This window comes from Caenorhabditis elegans, chromosome I, assembly GCF_000002985.6.
Source record: "Caenorhabditis elegans chromosome I".
In the NCBI taxonomy this organism is placed as follows: domain Eukaryota; kingdom Metazoa; phylum Nematoda; class Chromadorea; order Rhabditida; family Rhabditidae; genus Caenorhabditis; species Caenorhabditis elegans.
Window position 1 is genome coordinate 5,745,974 of NC_003279.8, and position 17,057 is coordinate 5,763,030.

Below are 17,057 nucleotides of genomic sequence, written 5' to 3' on the forward strand. Positions count from 1 at the left end.
GATTGGCCCCGCCCACAGAACCGTGGCTTGCAATACGCCCATTTTTGCAACTGCCGCACGGTTTTAAAATTATTTTTTCTTGTTAATTCTCGCTCTATTGAGAAAAATACAGTTTTAAAACCGTGCGGCAGTTGCAGAAATGGGCGTATTGCAAGCCACGGTTCTGTGGGCGGGGCCAATCCCCCGAGTTGGTAATCCCCCCAATAGGACATCCCCCGAGTTCTTCGGGTCTCGAAAAAATTATTTCTGAAACCCGTAAATCAACACATACAAAAGTCATTTAATGAAATAATGTAGTTTTCGTTTCAAGATATTTTGTGCGTCAAATATGTTGCGCAATACGCATTCTCAGAAATTTGTGTTCCCGTAATATAGTATGCAATTATTATTCTAACATCTAGTTCAATGCACGAATAAAAAGGTGCAACATGATTAAACTTAATAGAGGCTACAACACTATTTTTCGAGAGATATTTTTGATGCAATACTAATAGAAAATAACCTCTCAAAGCCGTTTCAAATAGACATCTCAACTGTTCCATCTCCCTCATTGCGCACAGGTTTAGCCGACCATTAGCCGGCTTACCGTGTCTCTGTTCCCTCTCATGCATCTATCTCTGTTCCTTTCACTTTTCCTCCGTCACTTGGTCCATCGAAGTGGTCATTCTGTCTCTGTTTCCCCCCACGTCTCCTCACACGACTTCCAAACAACGAATTTATTCCATTCGTCTACCTATTCAAAAGGATTCAGATGATCGAACGTGTCGGTCGTCTCTACAGTCGATCACTCTATCGTCATCCAACACTTTTTCTAATTTTACCTGTATTGATAACTACCGTAATTCCGTTTGGTTTGATATGGTTCTTCCCGATTAAATTGTCACAAAATGCTGAGATTGTGAGTTTTCAAATTAACTTTTCCAAAACTTAAAATTTCAAATATTTCACTATTGCATGAAAAAAAGCTAACCTTTTGCATAGAGAATCTAAGAAAACTTAGATAAATCCTCGAAAATCCAAGGTCAATCACAGCCTAAATCTCATAAATGTCATAAATACTCGGACACGAGATCGTGGACTATTTTGGATTTTATGTTTGATGTTTTTATTCATGAAGGTCGAATTGAGATTTGAGAAAAGCCATAAAAAATAATGAAAACTGTAAGCGCTAGATGCGTTTTGCGTTTTGCGTTGAAGTTTCAAAAAAAATCGCGAAAAAACGAAAGATCTGACTTTCAAATTTACAATTTTCCAACATTTATATCCCATTTTTAAACTCCCTCCAAAATGAGGACTGCAAGACCAATAAAAAATTCGCTCCGCCTACTTTTAAGCCAATTGGTTTACAAAAAGGGTGGAGAAAATCGCTGATTGGTGTTTGAAACTCATTTTGGAGGAAATTCAAGCATTGAAATACAGTTTTAAAAGTTGGATTTTGCACTCTTTCTCGACGTTATTTTCTTTTTTTTCCTAAGTAGCCTTTCGGATTTTTTAAAGCTCTAAAATTTGATTAAAATATAGATGAATTTTATATTCACGACACCTCGAAGTTTGAGCAAATACACCAAAGCATTTTCTATTTGCATTTCTTAGTTTTACATATCCCCCATTCTCTGTGTATCTGTAACCGGTATTTTGTAAATCGGTTACAACACCGTCTCTGTTTCTATGTCTAATCCTCAACCCATCATCCATACTATTTTTCTCATTCATTTCGGAGATTTTCAAGTTTTGTCTGTGATGCGTGGCTGTGAGGCAATTCAAAAGCACTGCATAATCTGTCTTGAGACCGGCAAGATTTATAGGATAAACTACATGTAAATAGTTGCGAAATCGTTTTCTGTATTTATAGCAAGCAATTGGAGAACATAGTCATTACAAAAAAATTACTGTTGGTTTTTTCTGTTTTGATTCCTGGATAAACTTCCACATTTGCATAAAAGAAAACATCTCTGCAGTATTTTGAGTTTCTAGTCAATTGACTTTTACAATCGTCTCTCCAAGAAATGAATCATACAAAAAACTAGTGGATCTCTAGTTAAAATAATAAAAAAAGCTTATTCACACTCTACACACTCTAACTTTTCAATACTATTTCGACGTGTGAAAGTGTTTTGATGGCGGGAACGGGAGATGGAGGTCAAGAAGAATTGATACGGAACGAATTGGATTAAACGGATTTTTTTTGTTGGATTTTTGCAAAATACTTGGAAACTGTATAGTTTAAACATTCATATCAGAGGACGTAGAGAGGGAGAAAATTGTGGTGAAGTGTGTACACTTTCATTTTCTGATAATGATCAAAACTTACACAAACTTACTCATCAGGGGATGATCTTAAAAATCTAGATGTCATTGAATGTAGTCTGATTCATACAATTCGATTATGTCATCGTAAAAAGAAAGTACGTTTTCAAAGCTAGATCGTGTTGATTTGAATTGGAGAATTTAGTGAATGTACTGTGGGAATGTGTGATCCCACTTTTTGTCAAATGTTGCCAAACTGAGAGCTTATAACTATAAATGTTGAGACTTTTGAACAATTTGTGTTTTACTCATCAGGAACACCTAGAAGAACATAAACTGCCAAAATCAAAATGTTTCAAGACTTATTTGAGCCCTCTGTGGGATTTTCTTCCCTTTTGACATTTAAGAAATATTTTTTTTGGAAATTTACATTTTTCGCATATTTCACAGATCTTAAATCTTGAAAGGTCGCTCACAAAATCAATCAATATCGTTCCCCTGAAAAATTGTGATTCTTCAAAATTTACAGCCAAACTTTTTGTAAACTGCCAAATTTCAAAAAAAAAAGATTTGTTTCAGAAATCCTGATTATTCTTGCAGCCACTGCAAAGTATACCCTGCAATGCTCAGATATCGAATCTAAAAATTAGAACGTAGAACTCGTAGAGAAAAATATTTTATTGGTCGACTTTCAAAAATACCACCACATGTTGCCTCTAAATAAAATAATTTTTGCACAATTTCAAAAATTTGACTCATGATATGTTCATCTATTTTGCAGGGTTTCGATACAAAAGACACCGATCTATCGGGTCCCCGACTGGCATGGTCTCGTATTCAACCAAGTTTAATGTTCAGCAATCGAATTGCATTTTCAAATCCACGCCCAATTGATACAGATGTTCAACAGCCATCTGCTCACCCAGTCAGTACAAAAAGAAATAAAAGAAGTTGGGCTGATAATTTATTGTCAGCTATTAATCAAGTTGCTTGTTATGATTCTCCAATACCATTGAGTAAGTTTTTTTGGCTCAAAAAGTCACAATTGAAGTCAATAATTAAAACTCTGCGCACACAAATTTTCAGTGGATCATCTTTCTCAATTCATTCTTGAAGTACCAAATTACGATGCAATATTTAATTTGAAATTTCTGGATAAATTGTGTCAAATGCAATCAAATATCTCAAAACCATTATCTCGGTTTGATGCTTTCACTCCGTATCGAAATATTTGGAGTGTTGCCAATATGTTTGCATGTATTTCACCAAACTTGAGAGTCAATTGCACAGAACTTGATGAGGTTTGTTCTGGAAAATTATATTTTTAAAACTGTTAATGGCAAGGTGAACTCAAGCTTGTGGGGATTTTAATTATGTTTTAAACAATTCCAATATGGGCCAAAGAAAGAACTTAAACTTGTGATAAAGTTAGAAAGTTGATGCAAAATGTCAAAAACCCCGGCTGAATAGTATTACTTGCATTACCTTTCAGTTGTTCGTATTAACACATTTTAGAGGATGGCTGAACCTTTTTGAGAAGTTTGGCTATTTATAAAATTTTTTACTAAAATTTTGAAAAGTCTAAAATATGTTTGAAACGTTTTTATAATGATATTCGGTCATTTTGAATAAGTGCAATTAAACCTAATCTATTTAAACTTTAAAATCTATTAAAAACATTTTTCAGTCGGATATAAAAATTGTGCGTAAAACAATTGATAACTGCTGGAAGTATCGTACTCAAATATTTGAATGCCGAGATGAAAAGTGTCAAGGACAGTGTGCCACGTGTAGAGGTACGGTATTTGAAAATAATTACATAATCTAATTCTTGATAATTTCAGAGTTACCAGAAAATTGTTCATCTCAAATAATGTATGATCTTTTCTATAGACTTCTTCCAAAACAAAGAGATGATACTCCATTTCTTGTGAATACATTTCTTCCGGTTTTTACATTAACTGGATATATCACTCAAAATATTCCAGTTAATGTTATTATTTACGATGATCTTGAAACATCGATTATTGATTATTCAAAGAAAAATAAATTTCATTTGAAAGGTGAGTTTACAATAATTATTCAAAATGACTTCTCATTAAAAAAAATCGTCAATGATAATTTGTATGCCAAATCCTATATCCTATAGGATTATAAAAGTCTAAGATGTCTAAATGTCTCAATAAAACGCTCCAAACGTCTTCAGAGGTTTCAACATTTCCAGTCAATTTTTGGCAATTTGGTAAATTTTTGGAAAATTTTAACTTTTTGATAAATTTCGAGTATTACCATTTTTTACAATTTTTCATACGCAAAAGTGAAATCAAAATATGAAACTCGTGGTATTTTTTTAAGGAGATTAAAAATCTTGAATTTAGTGTTCAAAAGTCGCCTGAAAGTGTCCAACAGAAAAATATAGACATTATCAGGATTTGGCAATTTTGAACACATCTTCAAACTTTTAAACCAAAATACTGCAAATACAATTTGATAAATTTTTTTTTTCTATATATTGACACTAAGTCAAAATAATTATTTAGGTCTATTAATGGATGTGAAAAGAGATCGCCTATTGGCAGCAGCTCTTCGTGATTCAATGCTTGCTCTTTTGGCTGCTGGATTAGTTATGATTGTATGTATAAATGTACAGTACTCTCTTGTTACAATAATAATTGATTTTTAGGTTGTCGCAGTTCATTCTCAATCACTTCTTTACGCCTTTGTCGTTATTTTACTTTTGGCACTTTCGGTTGTAGGTGAGCTTCATTTTGCTCAAAATTCCAAAATTCAATATTTAAAATTTGAAATTTAAGGTGCACTTGGAGTATATAGTTTGTTTACTGATGAATTTCCTCTACTCAATCTTGTAACTTTTGTGCTCTTAATTGCAATTGGTTCCGATGATGCTTTTCTGCTGAAATCGAATTTTCCAAAACATTTAAATGAAGATACTTTTCATACGGTAAGTGGTACTTTTTATATTTGTAGTTTGTAAAATTTATCAAATGCCTATTAATTTTTTTCAGTTTCTCTCTCACACTTCATTCACAATGTTCCTGACATGTTTTTCAACGATTGTGCCATTCTTCATCAATATCACATCAAATGTCATTGTTTTTCGGTTTGTTTCTCATTTTAATTCCAGCTTCCTAAAATTATTTCCAGATGTTTCGGACTGTTTGCTGGTGTTACAGTAATTTTCAATTATTTCATGGTAGTTTCATTTTTGCCGGCATTTTTGTTAATCCAATACAGGTAAAAGAAAGCATAGTTTTTAACTAGAAAAAGCTTATTCAGACATTTCGACTGTTTCACTGGTTTCAAATTTCCATATCGATCAGTTTTATCTCATTTGCTGTATGTTTTGTTGCCACATGTACTTGTTCAGGTTAGTTAGAATATTTGAAGTAGCGCATGCTCTCTCATATTATTCGTAAGTCTAGTAATTGTAAAAGCTCTACAAGCTCTACAAAAAATACGGTAGACTTACGGGGAATATAAAGACTTGCCGAGAAATTACTCAAATAGGTAGTTTTACCAAAATTAAATAGTAAGGTTTTCAAAACCTGAGTATTTCATATCTTTCTCGATTTTGTTTTCTTAGGAATTTTTCAGTTTCATACTATTCGGGTATTTTGAAACATATTCCATTTCTGATACTCCCCTATACATTTTTCTTTAATTCTATGTTTAGGGTCGATACGTCCTAATATCCCTTTTATCAATAGTGGCTATTGGTGGTGCAGCTATCACTTATCAGGGTCTTCATTTGCCTGAATATAATCCGCTTCAACTTTTTACTTCTGATAATTTACACGAATGGTATGTAATACTGTTACATAAAACTTCATGAAAACCAATGTATATATTCTAGGTACGATAACAATGCTGAAAGGAATTTTGAATTTGTGTCTGCCAAGATTGCTCTTCCACTAACTTCACGATTAGTTTGGGGAGTCGAACCGATTTATTCGCTTTCAACTTTTCGTGCGAATGCCACATCACCTCTGAGGTAAAAAATGAATACTTATAAAGAACAAATCAACCATGATAGTGTATTATACCTGCCTCCACGCCTGCCTATCGTCTACATTTTTCTATTGTAAATGAACTCCAGAATTAGATGTTTGCACATGCGTCAATTAACGACTTAACGTTTCATATTTTCTTTACTCTCAAGTCTGCGTGCAGGCATAAAGGCAGGCGTGATGGGCAGGCATACACAGCTTTTGTTCCCTACATGACATGGAATACAAGCAATTTTACAGATCCGATCCAATATTCTCATTGAAGACAGCGGGAGACGTTCGGAAATTGGCGAGATTTCTGGGAACTGCTAGGCAATTACCATTTGTGAATCATCAACCAAAGTTTTGGCCAGAACGATTTTTGGATTGGTCTGACAAGTATCCATGTGCAAGAGGGTAAGCAAATTTATAGTTAAACCGGGACTCCTTAACCTATGCTGGTTATTTTTCCAAATAAATATACTGTACCACTCACTTTACAGATTCCTCTGCTGCAATATGACCAATCCATTATTCTCTGATTCATACTTGGACTTTTGTCTTCGAAACTCCACATCTTTCCTTGCCACGTCATACAACGACACACCAATTTTTGATAATAAAACATTCGCATTTGTTGGATATACAGCAATGCTTCCAACTAGTTTGAAGTACAATCATCGATTCAAACAATTGTCAAAATCGTTCGAAATGCTTGAAATGACAAAGCCTGATAATGGATGGTGGGCTCCTGAATGGTGGCTTATGAGCACATGGTGAGAGTTTTAAATTTAGTAGTCTAATTTAATGATAAAATCGATCATGAATTTGAGGAGTTACAGTAGCTAGGAACATTTGAAACTCATATAAAGTTAATATATTTAGGTTCGATCTTCTCAGTTCAATAGTACAAGATTGTTTGAGTTCTGTTGTTGGATCACTTGTTTTTGTTGCAATATTTGCATTTATTCAACTGAAATTTCAAGTAAGTACTTTAAATTGTATTGAATAATTAATTAAATTTAAATTAAATAACTTTCAGGCATTCGCAGCTGTTGTGACAATAGCTTGTGTAATATTTACATCATCAGCTATTGTAACCCTTCTTGGTTGGGTACTTGGAGTACTTGAAGCTGTTATTCTTGTACTTGTTGTCGGATTATCATTCGATTATACTCTACATTATGGAGCTGCACTTCCCGAACATGGATGTGCAGAGCATAGAATACGAGAAGCTACTTCGAAAGGTGTAGGACCTGTTACATTGGCTGCATTCACTTCATTTTTAGCTGGAGCTTCAATGTTACCAGCGTTGACTCATGCGTTCTATCAGGTTTTTTTTTTGAATATTACATGTTTCCAAAAATAGATTATTTTTGAACCATTGTCAAGTTCTTGGCAAAACAAACATTTGGTGAAGAGTGCGTCTTTAAGGTAGTACAATTTTTGCTGCTCTTTTAAATCGAAACTCGCACTTAGAGCGAACGGAATTTTTCAGATGGGTCTCGCCGCGAAAAGTTTATGGTAGCAATCTTTGGTTTGGGATTTCGTGAGTGGTTTAAAAGTTTTACCATAAACGATTTCGTGGCGAGACCCATCCGTATAAATCTGCACTCCTTTAACTACGGGATTCCGGATTATTGCACTTTACGAAACCTCTTTTTGATTAAAAAATCATAACAGTACATCGGTTTTTTTGGGCTTTTTATTTCTAATTTTTCGAATTAAATTATTTTCAGGTTGGTGTGTTCCTTGTTGTAATATCCATAACTTCATGGACATTTTCAACATTTTTCTATCTTCCAATGCTCTCTCTAACACTTCCTAACCAATCTGGAATATGCCCTTATTGTGAAAAAACCAATCTAATGCATTTATCACCTCGGAGTTAATCTAAATTTTTAAGATTTCTATTATATATTTATTTTCCATTGTGATTCCCTCGAATCGGGTAATTTTTGTATTGTCGGGTTTTTGGACCATTTCAAGTTTTTTTCCACGATGTCTTTCATTCCTCCTCTTTTCTAGTTAATTATTACTGTAAATAAACTTTTGAAAAATTTCAATTTTTGAAGATCCAAAATAATAAATAAATAATTTATTGTGCTAATAATAATTTGTTACATACGAGGAATATTATGCATAACTTCAAAAAAAAAAAGAAAGTAGTGGGGGAAAAGGACGGGTGAAAAAACAAGAGATCGTTGGAGAAATCCGGAAAAATATGGAAACGTGATCACAAAAACGAAAAAAAATGTTTTGAAAAAAGGTGACAAGAAACTGAAAGAAATCAGCAAACATGATATTTTTCAATAAGATCCTGTTTGCTGATTTCAGGAATATCACAGAATTCGACAGTAAACCAGCTCAACTAAGTCTTGGTCATTTCCAAAAATGAGTGAAGCAAATCTCTGCCAATTTCCTTCAAATCACTAGTATTAATCTGATATCCACTGTTCTGTCCTTTATGAAAACCACAAAATGTTGATTCTAAAGTGTAAGCCGTGGAGACTCCGAATTGACGCCAAACATTAACACGGGCAGATGACTCTTTGGCACGAGTTATGTTGAAACGGCATTCTGATGCATTGAAACGACTTGGGCAAGTCTGAAAAAAACGTAATGTTTTCTATTTGCTTAATTTATTGATAGAACTCGTACCGCTTCCAATGCTTTAGGTAATGCCAAATGAAGTTCTTCTTCCAATTGAGCAGCTCCAACATCCAGAACATCATCAGCTCTCCATGATTCAGATGCATTGTTTCCATATACGAAATAGTCCCATTTCTTCGAGTGACCATGAATATCCACGTATGCAAATGGCTTTTTGTTTGCTACTTCGCACTGAAAATAATTTGAAATTTTGAGAAACAGAGTAAGTTCAGATTCTTACCAAGTACTGAATGATCGCTTTTGTGGCGAAAACTTCAGGATGCAGTGCTTCATTCGGTCGATCCCACATTCGATTTAAATCAATTCCAGCTAAAGAACAACGATGTGATCCGTTTGTTACTCCGTCCGGATTGATCATTGGAACGATTTTGAAAATGAACGATTCACGTAGACGATACATTTCATTCGATTGTCGACACAGAAGATTTTCCAAAATTCCTTTAAAAATATAATCGTTTTAAACAAAAATTGAAATTTTATTAAAACCTTGCATAATCCAACTTGCATTCGTCTCTCCAGGATGGACACGTGCACTCAGTACAATCACTTCACGTGCCGCAATTTCAGCTGCAGACGCTGGTGTCGTGATTGTGAGCATCTGAAAATTGAGATAGTTCCATTTTGAATGAAATTTCACTAAATTTACCTTAATTGGATTTCCAGCCAATGAATGCCCAATGACGTCTTCCCGACAATATACATTTTCTTGTTTCCGCTTTTTCAGCATGCTCAGGGAAGACTGAAAGCAGAAAAATGAAATAAAATTGCAGAGAATTTTTGGAAAAAAAACTCACGTTGAGAAACGAGTAAGTATACGGATAGTGGTAGGCAATGTAGCAAATGTCACCCGTATTTTGGAATGTCACATTGAAACGAATTGAGTAATAGTATCTGAAACGGTCAATACAGTCTATCTTTTGCCATTTAAAGCAAAAAGAAATTTGGTAAGGTTTTCAGTTCAACTCACTTCTTCTTCTTCTGCTCCTCTACATTCTTCTTTTCCTCATTCTCATTAATATAAAGATTTCGAAAATAGCAAACATTTTCACCAACTCGTCTCCATCCATTTGCAGATTCCATCATCGAATACATCACTGGTTGCATACCTTGACTATACAATGATGTTGATTTGAGACAATTGACAATTTCAAATGTATATTTCACTGATTTTCGCATATTTGAGACCTGTTGAACAAAAGTTTAGATTAATTGTTAGCAAATGACACCGCCTACTTGGAAAAAGAACCACTGATAATGATCACGAAGTTGATTAACATCTGGAGAAAGGAAGAGTTCGTAGTGAGTTGGAGCAACCTGAAAATGAAAATACGTGATAAATTGTATTCAAAATAGATTGGATGCCCAATCAAGAACAAGAGTGCCCCCTTTTTTCACTAAAATCGCAGTTGCCCCCTTTTTTCACTAAAAAAACGAAAAATTTCGATTTCTGAAAAATTGAAAATGTTTCGGTTTTCCGGAAATTCGAAAAATAGCTTAAACTTTTGGGAATTTTTCATATTTTTAGAAGACATTTTTTAATCAACATAAAAAAACTTTGATTAAAAAAATTAAATTTTAAAAATAAAAAAATTTCATTTTTTTTCGATGACACCTTTTACCAGGAAAACTCCAAAAACTCACTTGAATAACCATTCTCAAATTTCCACTTTCAAATCTACTATCAAATTGTAAATCTTTTGAAGTATCCAATTTTCCTCCTCCAGTCACAAATGGTAATTCAGGTGATGGTAGACCATCGAAAGCCGCTGTATCAAGATCATAGATCACTTGATTCGACGTTGCACTTCTCTCCGGTTTGTCCAACTCTTCGATGATCATTTTCTTCATATTATTCGAAGTTTTCGCAGTTTTCTCACGGATTCGGGTGGGTGTGTTGAACATTTCAATTGGAAGATGATGATGAATTGGCATCACGTGACGAGTTTTCTGGAAATCTTTTTATTTCAAATGCTTTATTCCTTGTGAAAATACACAATAAATAATATTTAATATTAATTACCTCACAAATACTTCTCCATGATTCCTGATTCGTTTGATAAATCATTGAAAATGTTGGTTGCAGTGTTCCTTGTTCATTTTCAACAAAAAAAGGTGCATATTTCGCGAGTTGCTGAGGATTAAGCCTTGTAGTCTTCGGAAGTGCTCCATTAATCTCATCATCATCCTTTCCATCATCATCATCTGATCCTCTATCATCTTTTCCTTCATCATCATCATCACGAACAAATGCTTCATCTTCTTCATCCATACCATCTTCATCTGAACTTCGTCCATTATCAAATGATATATTGATTGATGATGAGTTTCGAATACGTCCATGACCTCCAGGAGTTGATGGAGTTGCTGTTGGAAGTGGAAAATCAATTGGGAAACGTCGAGTTTCAAGAGGATACGGTAGTGGGGACATGCAACGAAGACACAATGCAGAGAGAGAATCCTGTAAATCAAAAATATTTATTTCAAAAACCGAACAATTTCTAAAATTTTAAAAGTTTCTAAATTCTAAAGTTTTTTTAAAAAAGAAATCAAAAGTTGGTATTCCAGAAACCAAAATATCTGAAAGCTAAACAAAAAAAAAATTATTACAAAAATTATCTAACAATTTTGGTGTAAAAAATACAAAAACTTTCTGAAAATTTTTTAAGCTAAAAAATGTTTTCAATTTCTAAAAAAAAACCAAGAGCTAGAAAAATCGAAAATTTGTATTCCAAAAAATAAAAAAATTTTGAAAATTCTAAAAGCCAAAAATGTTCAATTTTTTTAATTTCAAAAAAATTTCGCGTTGAACAGAAGAGGATCATTTCATTAAAAAAATTGTTAACTTTATACTACGTTCACCGTTTGAAATTATTTAAAAAATAATTTTGAATCAAACTAGAAATCAAAACTGAACAGTTTTATATATCTATCAATCACAAACTTCTACCACTTGATTTTCGGTTTCAAAATTGGAAAGAACAGAAAAAGAGGAGCTTTATCCCACTTATCACCAATTATTTTCTATCTATTTTCTATTTATTTACGGGTAAACAAAATGTGAGGCAAAACTTGATCAAATATATATACCCGTTCTCTTTTCTTTTCTATTTTATTGGGATTTTGGAACAGGAAAAACGATGGAAAAGATATAGAAATTTTATAGCTTTATAGGCGTTCGTGTCCTCAAAAAAATGAGAGATTTTCTTTCTGAAGGATCACGATTTTTTTAATTTTTTTATTTGGACGGAGTGAATTCCTTAACTTCCAAATTGAATCAATTTGGAGAAAAAAACCACAAAAAAAGAAACAATTAAATGAATAAATTTTTACTTGAAAAAGATCAAAGAGTCATTCTCCCACGGAAACAAAAACTTTTGATCTTTCAACATTTTCTCTCATCTTTGCACCATGTGTTCATGAGATCTTATGAAGCGCGGAGTGTGGTAAACAATGACTGGTACCACTGGACACATGTGTGATATAACTGATGATCATTTTCAACAATATACCCTTCATACGTCATTTTATTTCGTGTGACCACTAGAATTATTACGGGTCATATTTCTCTTTTAGATGAATTTTGAAAAAGTTCTTATTTTTACACTAAAATTACTCGACAAGTTTTTCAGAAATAAAACTGCATTTTTTGTTCAATTTAAGTGTATCAGCTTTCAGGGAGTACTGTAGTTTCCAAAAACCAAAAATTGCAACTACAGTACTCCTTAAAGACTCATAAACTTTTCGAATGGAACGAAAATCGGTCGCTTCGAGACCACGTATTTTTGGAGCAAAATTGCAAAATCCAACTCCCAGTCATAAATGGTCTGTTGTAGTAATTATTTTTTAAAAATATTAGAAACAAAAAAAATCTCTAAAAAATCAAAAAAAAACATATTTACCTTTGACTTTTTTTTCTTCTTAATTTTCCTATTAATCTTCACTTTTCCCTTCTTTTTTTCGCTGACAATCGCTCTTTTTCGCGTGAAACACATTTTTTGGAAAAATTGGAGTTCGAAATGAATTAAAATTTGAGAATCGGAAAAAGAATAAATATTTCACTTCACGTTTTTTTTTTGAAAATATCTAAGAATCTGTGAAACTTTTTTTTTCGCTTGCCAATACCACAGATTTTTTTAACTTTTACATTTTTGAAAATTTAAAAATTTAAAAAAACGCACCACAATCCTAGATTTGGGGCCAGTTTTCCATTCATCACTCCAAAATTCTTTGAGTTCTCTTGAACAAATGTCCAGTACTTGCAAATTTTTCAGCTCATCGCGTGCTTTTTCTGAAAAAGATGTAGACGATTAGGAAATTTTACGAAAATTTATTTTAACTTACTAAAATTGCTAAGTAGCCTCAAAATAGCAATTGTTCCTATGACAACCTCAGTGTGTGCAGCTGAAAGTGATTTATCAAAAGTTCCGAAAAGAGATGAGAGAAGACGAGTTGGACGAGAATTTGATGATGAAGCAAGGTGTCGACGAAGAACTTCAAGTAGATATTTACATATATTCTCACGCAGAAGTTGAGTTCGAGTACGTTCTGAAGTATTAAAAAATATTAAATTTAAATTTTTGATGGGGCAAACTGATTTTTTGATGTACTAAAAAAAATCGAGAGAAAAATGAAAACTGAAGTATCTGAAAGCTTAACCAAAATTGGAAAATCACATCTTTAAAAGTTGAAGTTTTCATTATTTCTCAATTTGTCTTCGTTTTTTCTTATGTGCTTTTCCTGAATTTAAGACTGGATTTTATTTTTGGATTTTTTGAAGCAAAATTCCCTTTTACGCAACTCCATCTTTAAGAAAACTTATGAATAACTAACTATTTTTCATAGTGAAGAACAATAATTGAAGATGTTTGTCAAGAAGTAGAACTTGAGATGTTTGATCTGATGCATCCAATGCTTTAATTTTCACTAAAAGTCGAGTCATAAAACCTTCATAACGACCAATTGCCTGTCCATTTCGTGCTGAAAACGGAAATATTATTCAAAAAGTTAGTGATATTTATTGAAACTCACGAGATCTTGAGATCTTTATGAAAAATGGAAGAAACAATTCTGGCAAAGTATCTTTTTGAATAAAAAGTTTGCACATTGGAGAGATCAAGCCGCCCATTCGAACTTTCAGGCTTACACGCGGATCTGAAATTTTGAAATAAAAAAGCTTCTGGATTCCAACAACTTGATTACAGTACCTTTCAGACCTATTTTGTGCAATAATTTCCACAAAACTTCATCTAAATTATGATCAATTGAAGATTCATCAGTTACATCAAGTGTCATAATAATCCTTTTTCGTGTGATTCGAGTTAAAGTTGCAATTACATCACATTTCACTATATATTTCTCCTTTTTTCGGTCATTTTCAGATGAAAAATGACTGAAAATAAGGTGAAGAAGACGACAAAGGAAGATTACATCAGGTTGAGTACGGTCTCCCTGAAAATATGAAAGAATTTGTATTGATCAATGATCAATTACTGACCTCGAATGCAGCTAAAACAGCTTTCACTCCACTTTTTGTCAAATGTGATTGTTTTTTGTGGCCGAATGCTTCGATAAGTTCTAGTTTTTCTTCATCCGACCATACTCCATTACAGCTGAAAAATCAAGAAATCTTGATAAATTATTTTTGACAAAAAAAATATTTGCGAATAAATTATCACAAATTAAAATACAGAAATACTTAAAATTACCTAGGAAGAAGAGCTTGTGATGTTTTTGATTGTGGATGTTCTGATAAGAAATTGGAGATGTCCACTATCAACTGACTCCTGAAAATTATACTTTGAAAATTAAATTTTAATGATAAAGAATATCACTACCATGGTTGTTTCACCGCTGCAACGTCATCAGAATCCGATGGCATTTTATGACATTTCTTCTTTCTGCTTAATTATTTTTTAAATATTTTATTTTTAGAATAAATTAACAGAAAATATTTGATATTGATCATTAACAAGTCTCACGAAGAATAAAACGAAAATCGAAAAAACTCATTTATTCGAACTAAAGTAATCAATCTTTCACTAATAGATGATATTTTTAACCGAGAAGAGGTGAGAAAGCGACAATTAAAATGTTTAAAGTTTTGTGGCAAGTGTACTCCATTTCTGTTTATCCTCTGTAGAAGAAGCCAGTCTGAAAGAATTTAAAATTTATAAATATTTGTTTTTTTTTGTTTTATACTTTTTATATAATTTTAAATTTTGGCGTTATTTTTTATATGAACTATGTTGAGGATTAAAACACCGAATTGTAAAAAATACGAAAAAGAGAAAAGAACAAATATAGCCACAATTCGAAGCAAACAAGAGGAAAGTGTCATCGAAAAATAAATCTCCATGGCAACAAAACTGGACCTCCGAGACAGCTTTTCTTGTTTTCTCTGCGTTTTCATTGCATTTATGTTATTTTCAGAGCTCTTCTTTATTCTTTTGGGAGTTTTGAAAAAATTGTTTTTAGTATTTTGTGTAGGAAGGTGTTAGAAAAACAGGAAATTAGCTAGGGATTCTCGCTGGCACAAGTTGTTTCGAGTGAAAATAATATACAACTAATATTTCTAGAATACAGAGAAAAATTTTTTTAACGTTTTTGAAAGAATCATTTGAATTAATTTTTGCTTAAAACGTACATTAACAGCCTCACACTCTTCTTCAGACATTCCTTGCCTTTGGAATCTTTGTGGCAATTGATTCCATTCGATACCTTGTCCACGTGGAATCTTTCCAACTGGGCCGATTGATGAAGCTGTTGGAGTTGAAGATGAAGCCGTCTTGGTTACAGCTGATGGGAAATTTCCAGAAATTTGAAGTGGTGGAAGAGATTTTGCATCAAAAAATGGACGAGGGAGGCGAGCACCGACGAATTTGATCATCGGTTTACGGAATGAAGCCTGGGAGGAACAAAATTTGATTTTATTCAATGCTATGTTTTTAAAATATAATTTTGGAAAAGCATTTTTAATTTAAAATGTGTTTTATGAATCAGAATAAATTGAGAGCAAGTTTCCTTTGAACACATTTAAATTTAAAATGAAACTCACTGCCTTTAAAACACTTGACGAGTGCATTTCTCTTTTAATCGGTGCCGATGGATTCGAATTTGAGACTTTTGGAGTTTTAAGAATTTGTGCTTGATTCTCAATGCTTTTCGTCACAGATTTTCCACCGAAAATTGATTCGAAAAGTGACTGAAGACGAGCGGCCCAGAGAGTTCTGAAATGTTAATTATTATTGATTTCTTCAACGAAAAAAAGCTTCTACATGCTAAAAAGCAGAAATAATAAGTGCAGGAGATAACACAACAAATACTTAATTCGATATCCATTTTGAAAAACTCTATTAATTTTGTATTAAAAGTTTAATATTTGAGTACGGGGACGAACACGAGTAAGCTTTGAAAAATAATCGATATATGCTTTTACTTGATGATTGAGAAGTCGAAGAGACGTTTCATTGTCAGCAATTTCCAGCCAAAAATATATTATAAATAATAATAATAATTTGATAAAAGTATTCGAGAATCGCGAGAAAGGGCGGCAGAGAGGACGGGGACGAGATTTCCACATTTTGTGTCTGCGTCTCTCATAGTGAAAAAACATTATTTTCGGGTTTATGGAAAATATTTTCACGAAATGAACTGGGAAGCGAAGAAAGGAAACATTTTCCGCAATACTACTTGTAAAATAAAACACTTAAAAAACAGCTATCTCACCTGAACATAAAATTACTTTTTCGAAAAGTTGAGGGCAAAAAATAAAGAAGAATCGCCCTTTGAAAGTTGAATTTGGTAAATAAAATTTTAAGTTGACGAAATTTGAAAAATTACAATTTTGTGAACAAAAAATAACTTTTTATAAGTTTAAAAACTTAATTGAAACACGCGAAAAGTGGAAATTATTGATGGTGCGTCCATAGTCTGCGGAAAACGGGAATTTCCCGCGTGCGGAAGCGTCCATAGTCTGCGGAAAAAAACAAGGGGTTTCTCGCTTTGTTATTGGTCAATTTCAAAATAGTGGGCGTGTTCAACCAATTAGAGGCTGTAAAATTTTAAGCTGTGCAATGGGAAAACAAGAAACAACAGCTGATTGGTTGGCCACGCCTACTTTTTTGAATTTTG

The 17,057-nt window shown here is 32.9% G+C and overlaps 3 protein-coding genes across 3 annotated transcripts; 1 reads left to right on the forward strand and 2 right to left on the reverse strand.

Moving 5' to 3' along the window:
• The first annotated feature begins 659 nt into the window (after positions 1-659).
• On the forward strand, positions 660-8,333 carry che-14 (SSD domain-containing protein). The gene is made up of 18 exons (NM_059272.6): positions 660-898; positions 3,029-3,263; positions 3,334-3,548; positions 3,935-4,043; positions 4,092-4,310; positions 4,788-4,879; positions 4,931-5,003; positions 5,061-5,209; positions 5,274-5,368; positions 5,413-5,502; positions 5,545-5,635; positions 5,942-6,069; positions 6,122-6,259; positions 6,516-6,671; positions 6,758-7,030; positions 7,140-7,239; positions 7,297-7,587; positions 7,994-8,333. Exons 1-18 carry the CDS (start codon positions 752-754, stop codon positions 8,144-8,146), a joined length of 2,754 nt encoding a protein of 917 aa, NP_491673.1. The 5' UTR covers positions 660-751; the 3' UTR covers positions 8,147-8,333.
• A 5-nt stretch (positions 8,334-8,338) lies between these two features.
• ccpp-1 (Cytosolic carboxypeptidase 1) lies at positions 8,339-14,826 on the reverse strand. Its single transcript, NM_059273.7, has 18 exons — positions 14,762-14,826; positions 14,633-14,710; positions 14,422-14,536; positions 14,132-14,375; positions 13,956-14,078; positions 13,758-13,904; positions 13,269-13,472; positions 13,106-13,215; positions 10,948-11,385; positions 10,569-10,874; positions 10,161-10,241; positions 9,895-10,112; positions 9,722-9,818; positions 9,574-9,666; positions 9,414-9,525; positions 9,148-9,365; positions 8,916-9,098; positions 8,339-8,862 (listed from the first exon to the last, which is right to left on the reverse strand). The coding sequence occupies exons 1-18, from the start codon at positions 14,803-14,805 to the stop codon at positions 8,626-8,628; spliced, it is 3,048 nt and encodes a 1,015-aa protein (NP_491674.2). The 5' UTR covers positions 14,806-14,826; the 3' UTR covers positions 8,339-8,625.
• A 96-nt stretch (positions 14,827-14,922) lies between these two features.
• oxy-5 (uncharacterized protein) lies at positions 14,923-16,462 on the reverse strand. Its single transcript, NM_001306475.2, has 4 exons — positions 16,363-16,462; positions 15,982-16,153; positions 15,571-15,831; positions 14,923-15,077 (listed from the first exon to the last, which is right to left on the reverse strand). The coding sequence occupies exons 1-4, from the start codon at positions 16,392-16,394 to the stop codon at positions 15,054-15,056; spliced, it is 489 nt and encodes a 162-aa protein (NP_001293404.1). The 5' UTR covers positions 16,395-16,462; the 3' UTR covers positions 14,923-15,053.
• Between the last annotated feature and the right edge of the window lie 595 nt (positions 16,463-17,057).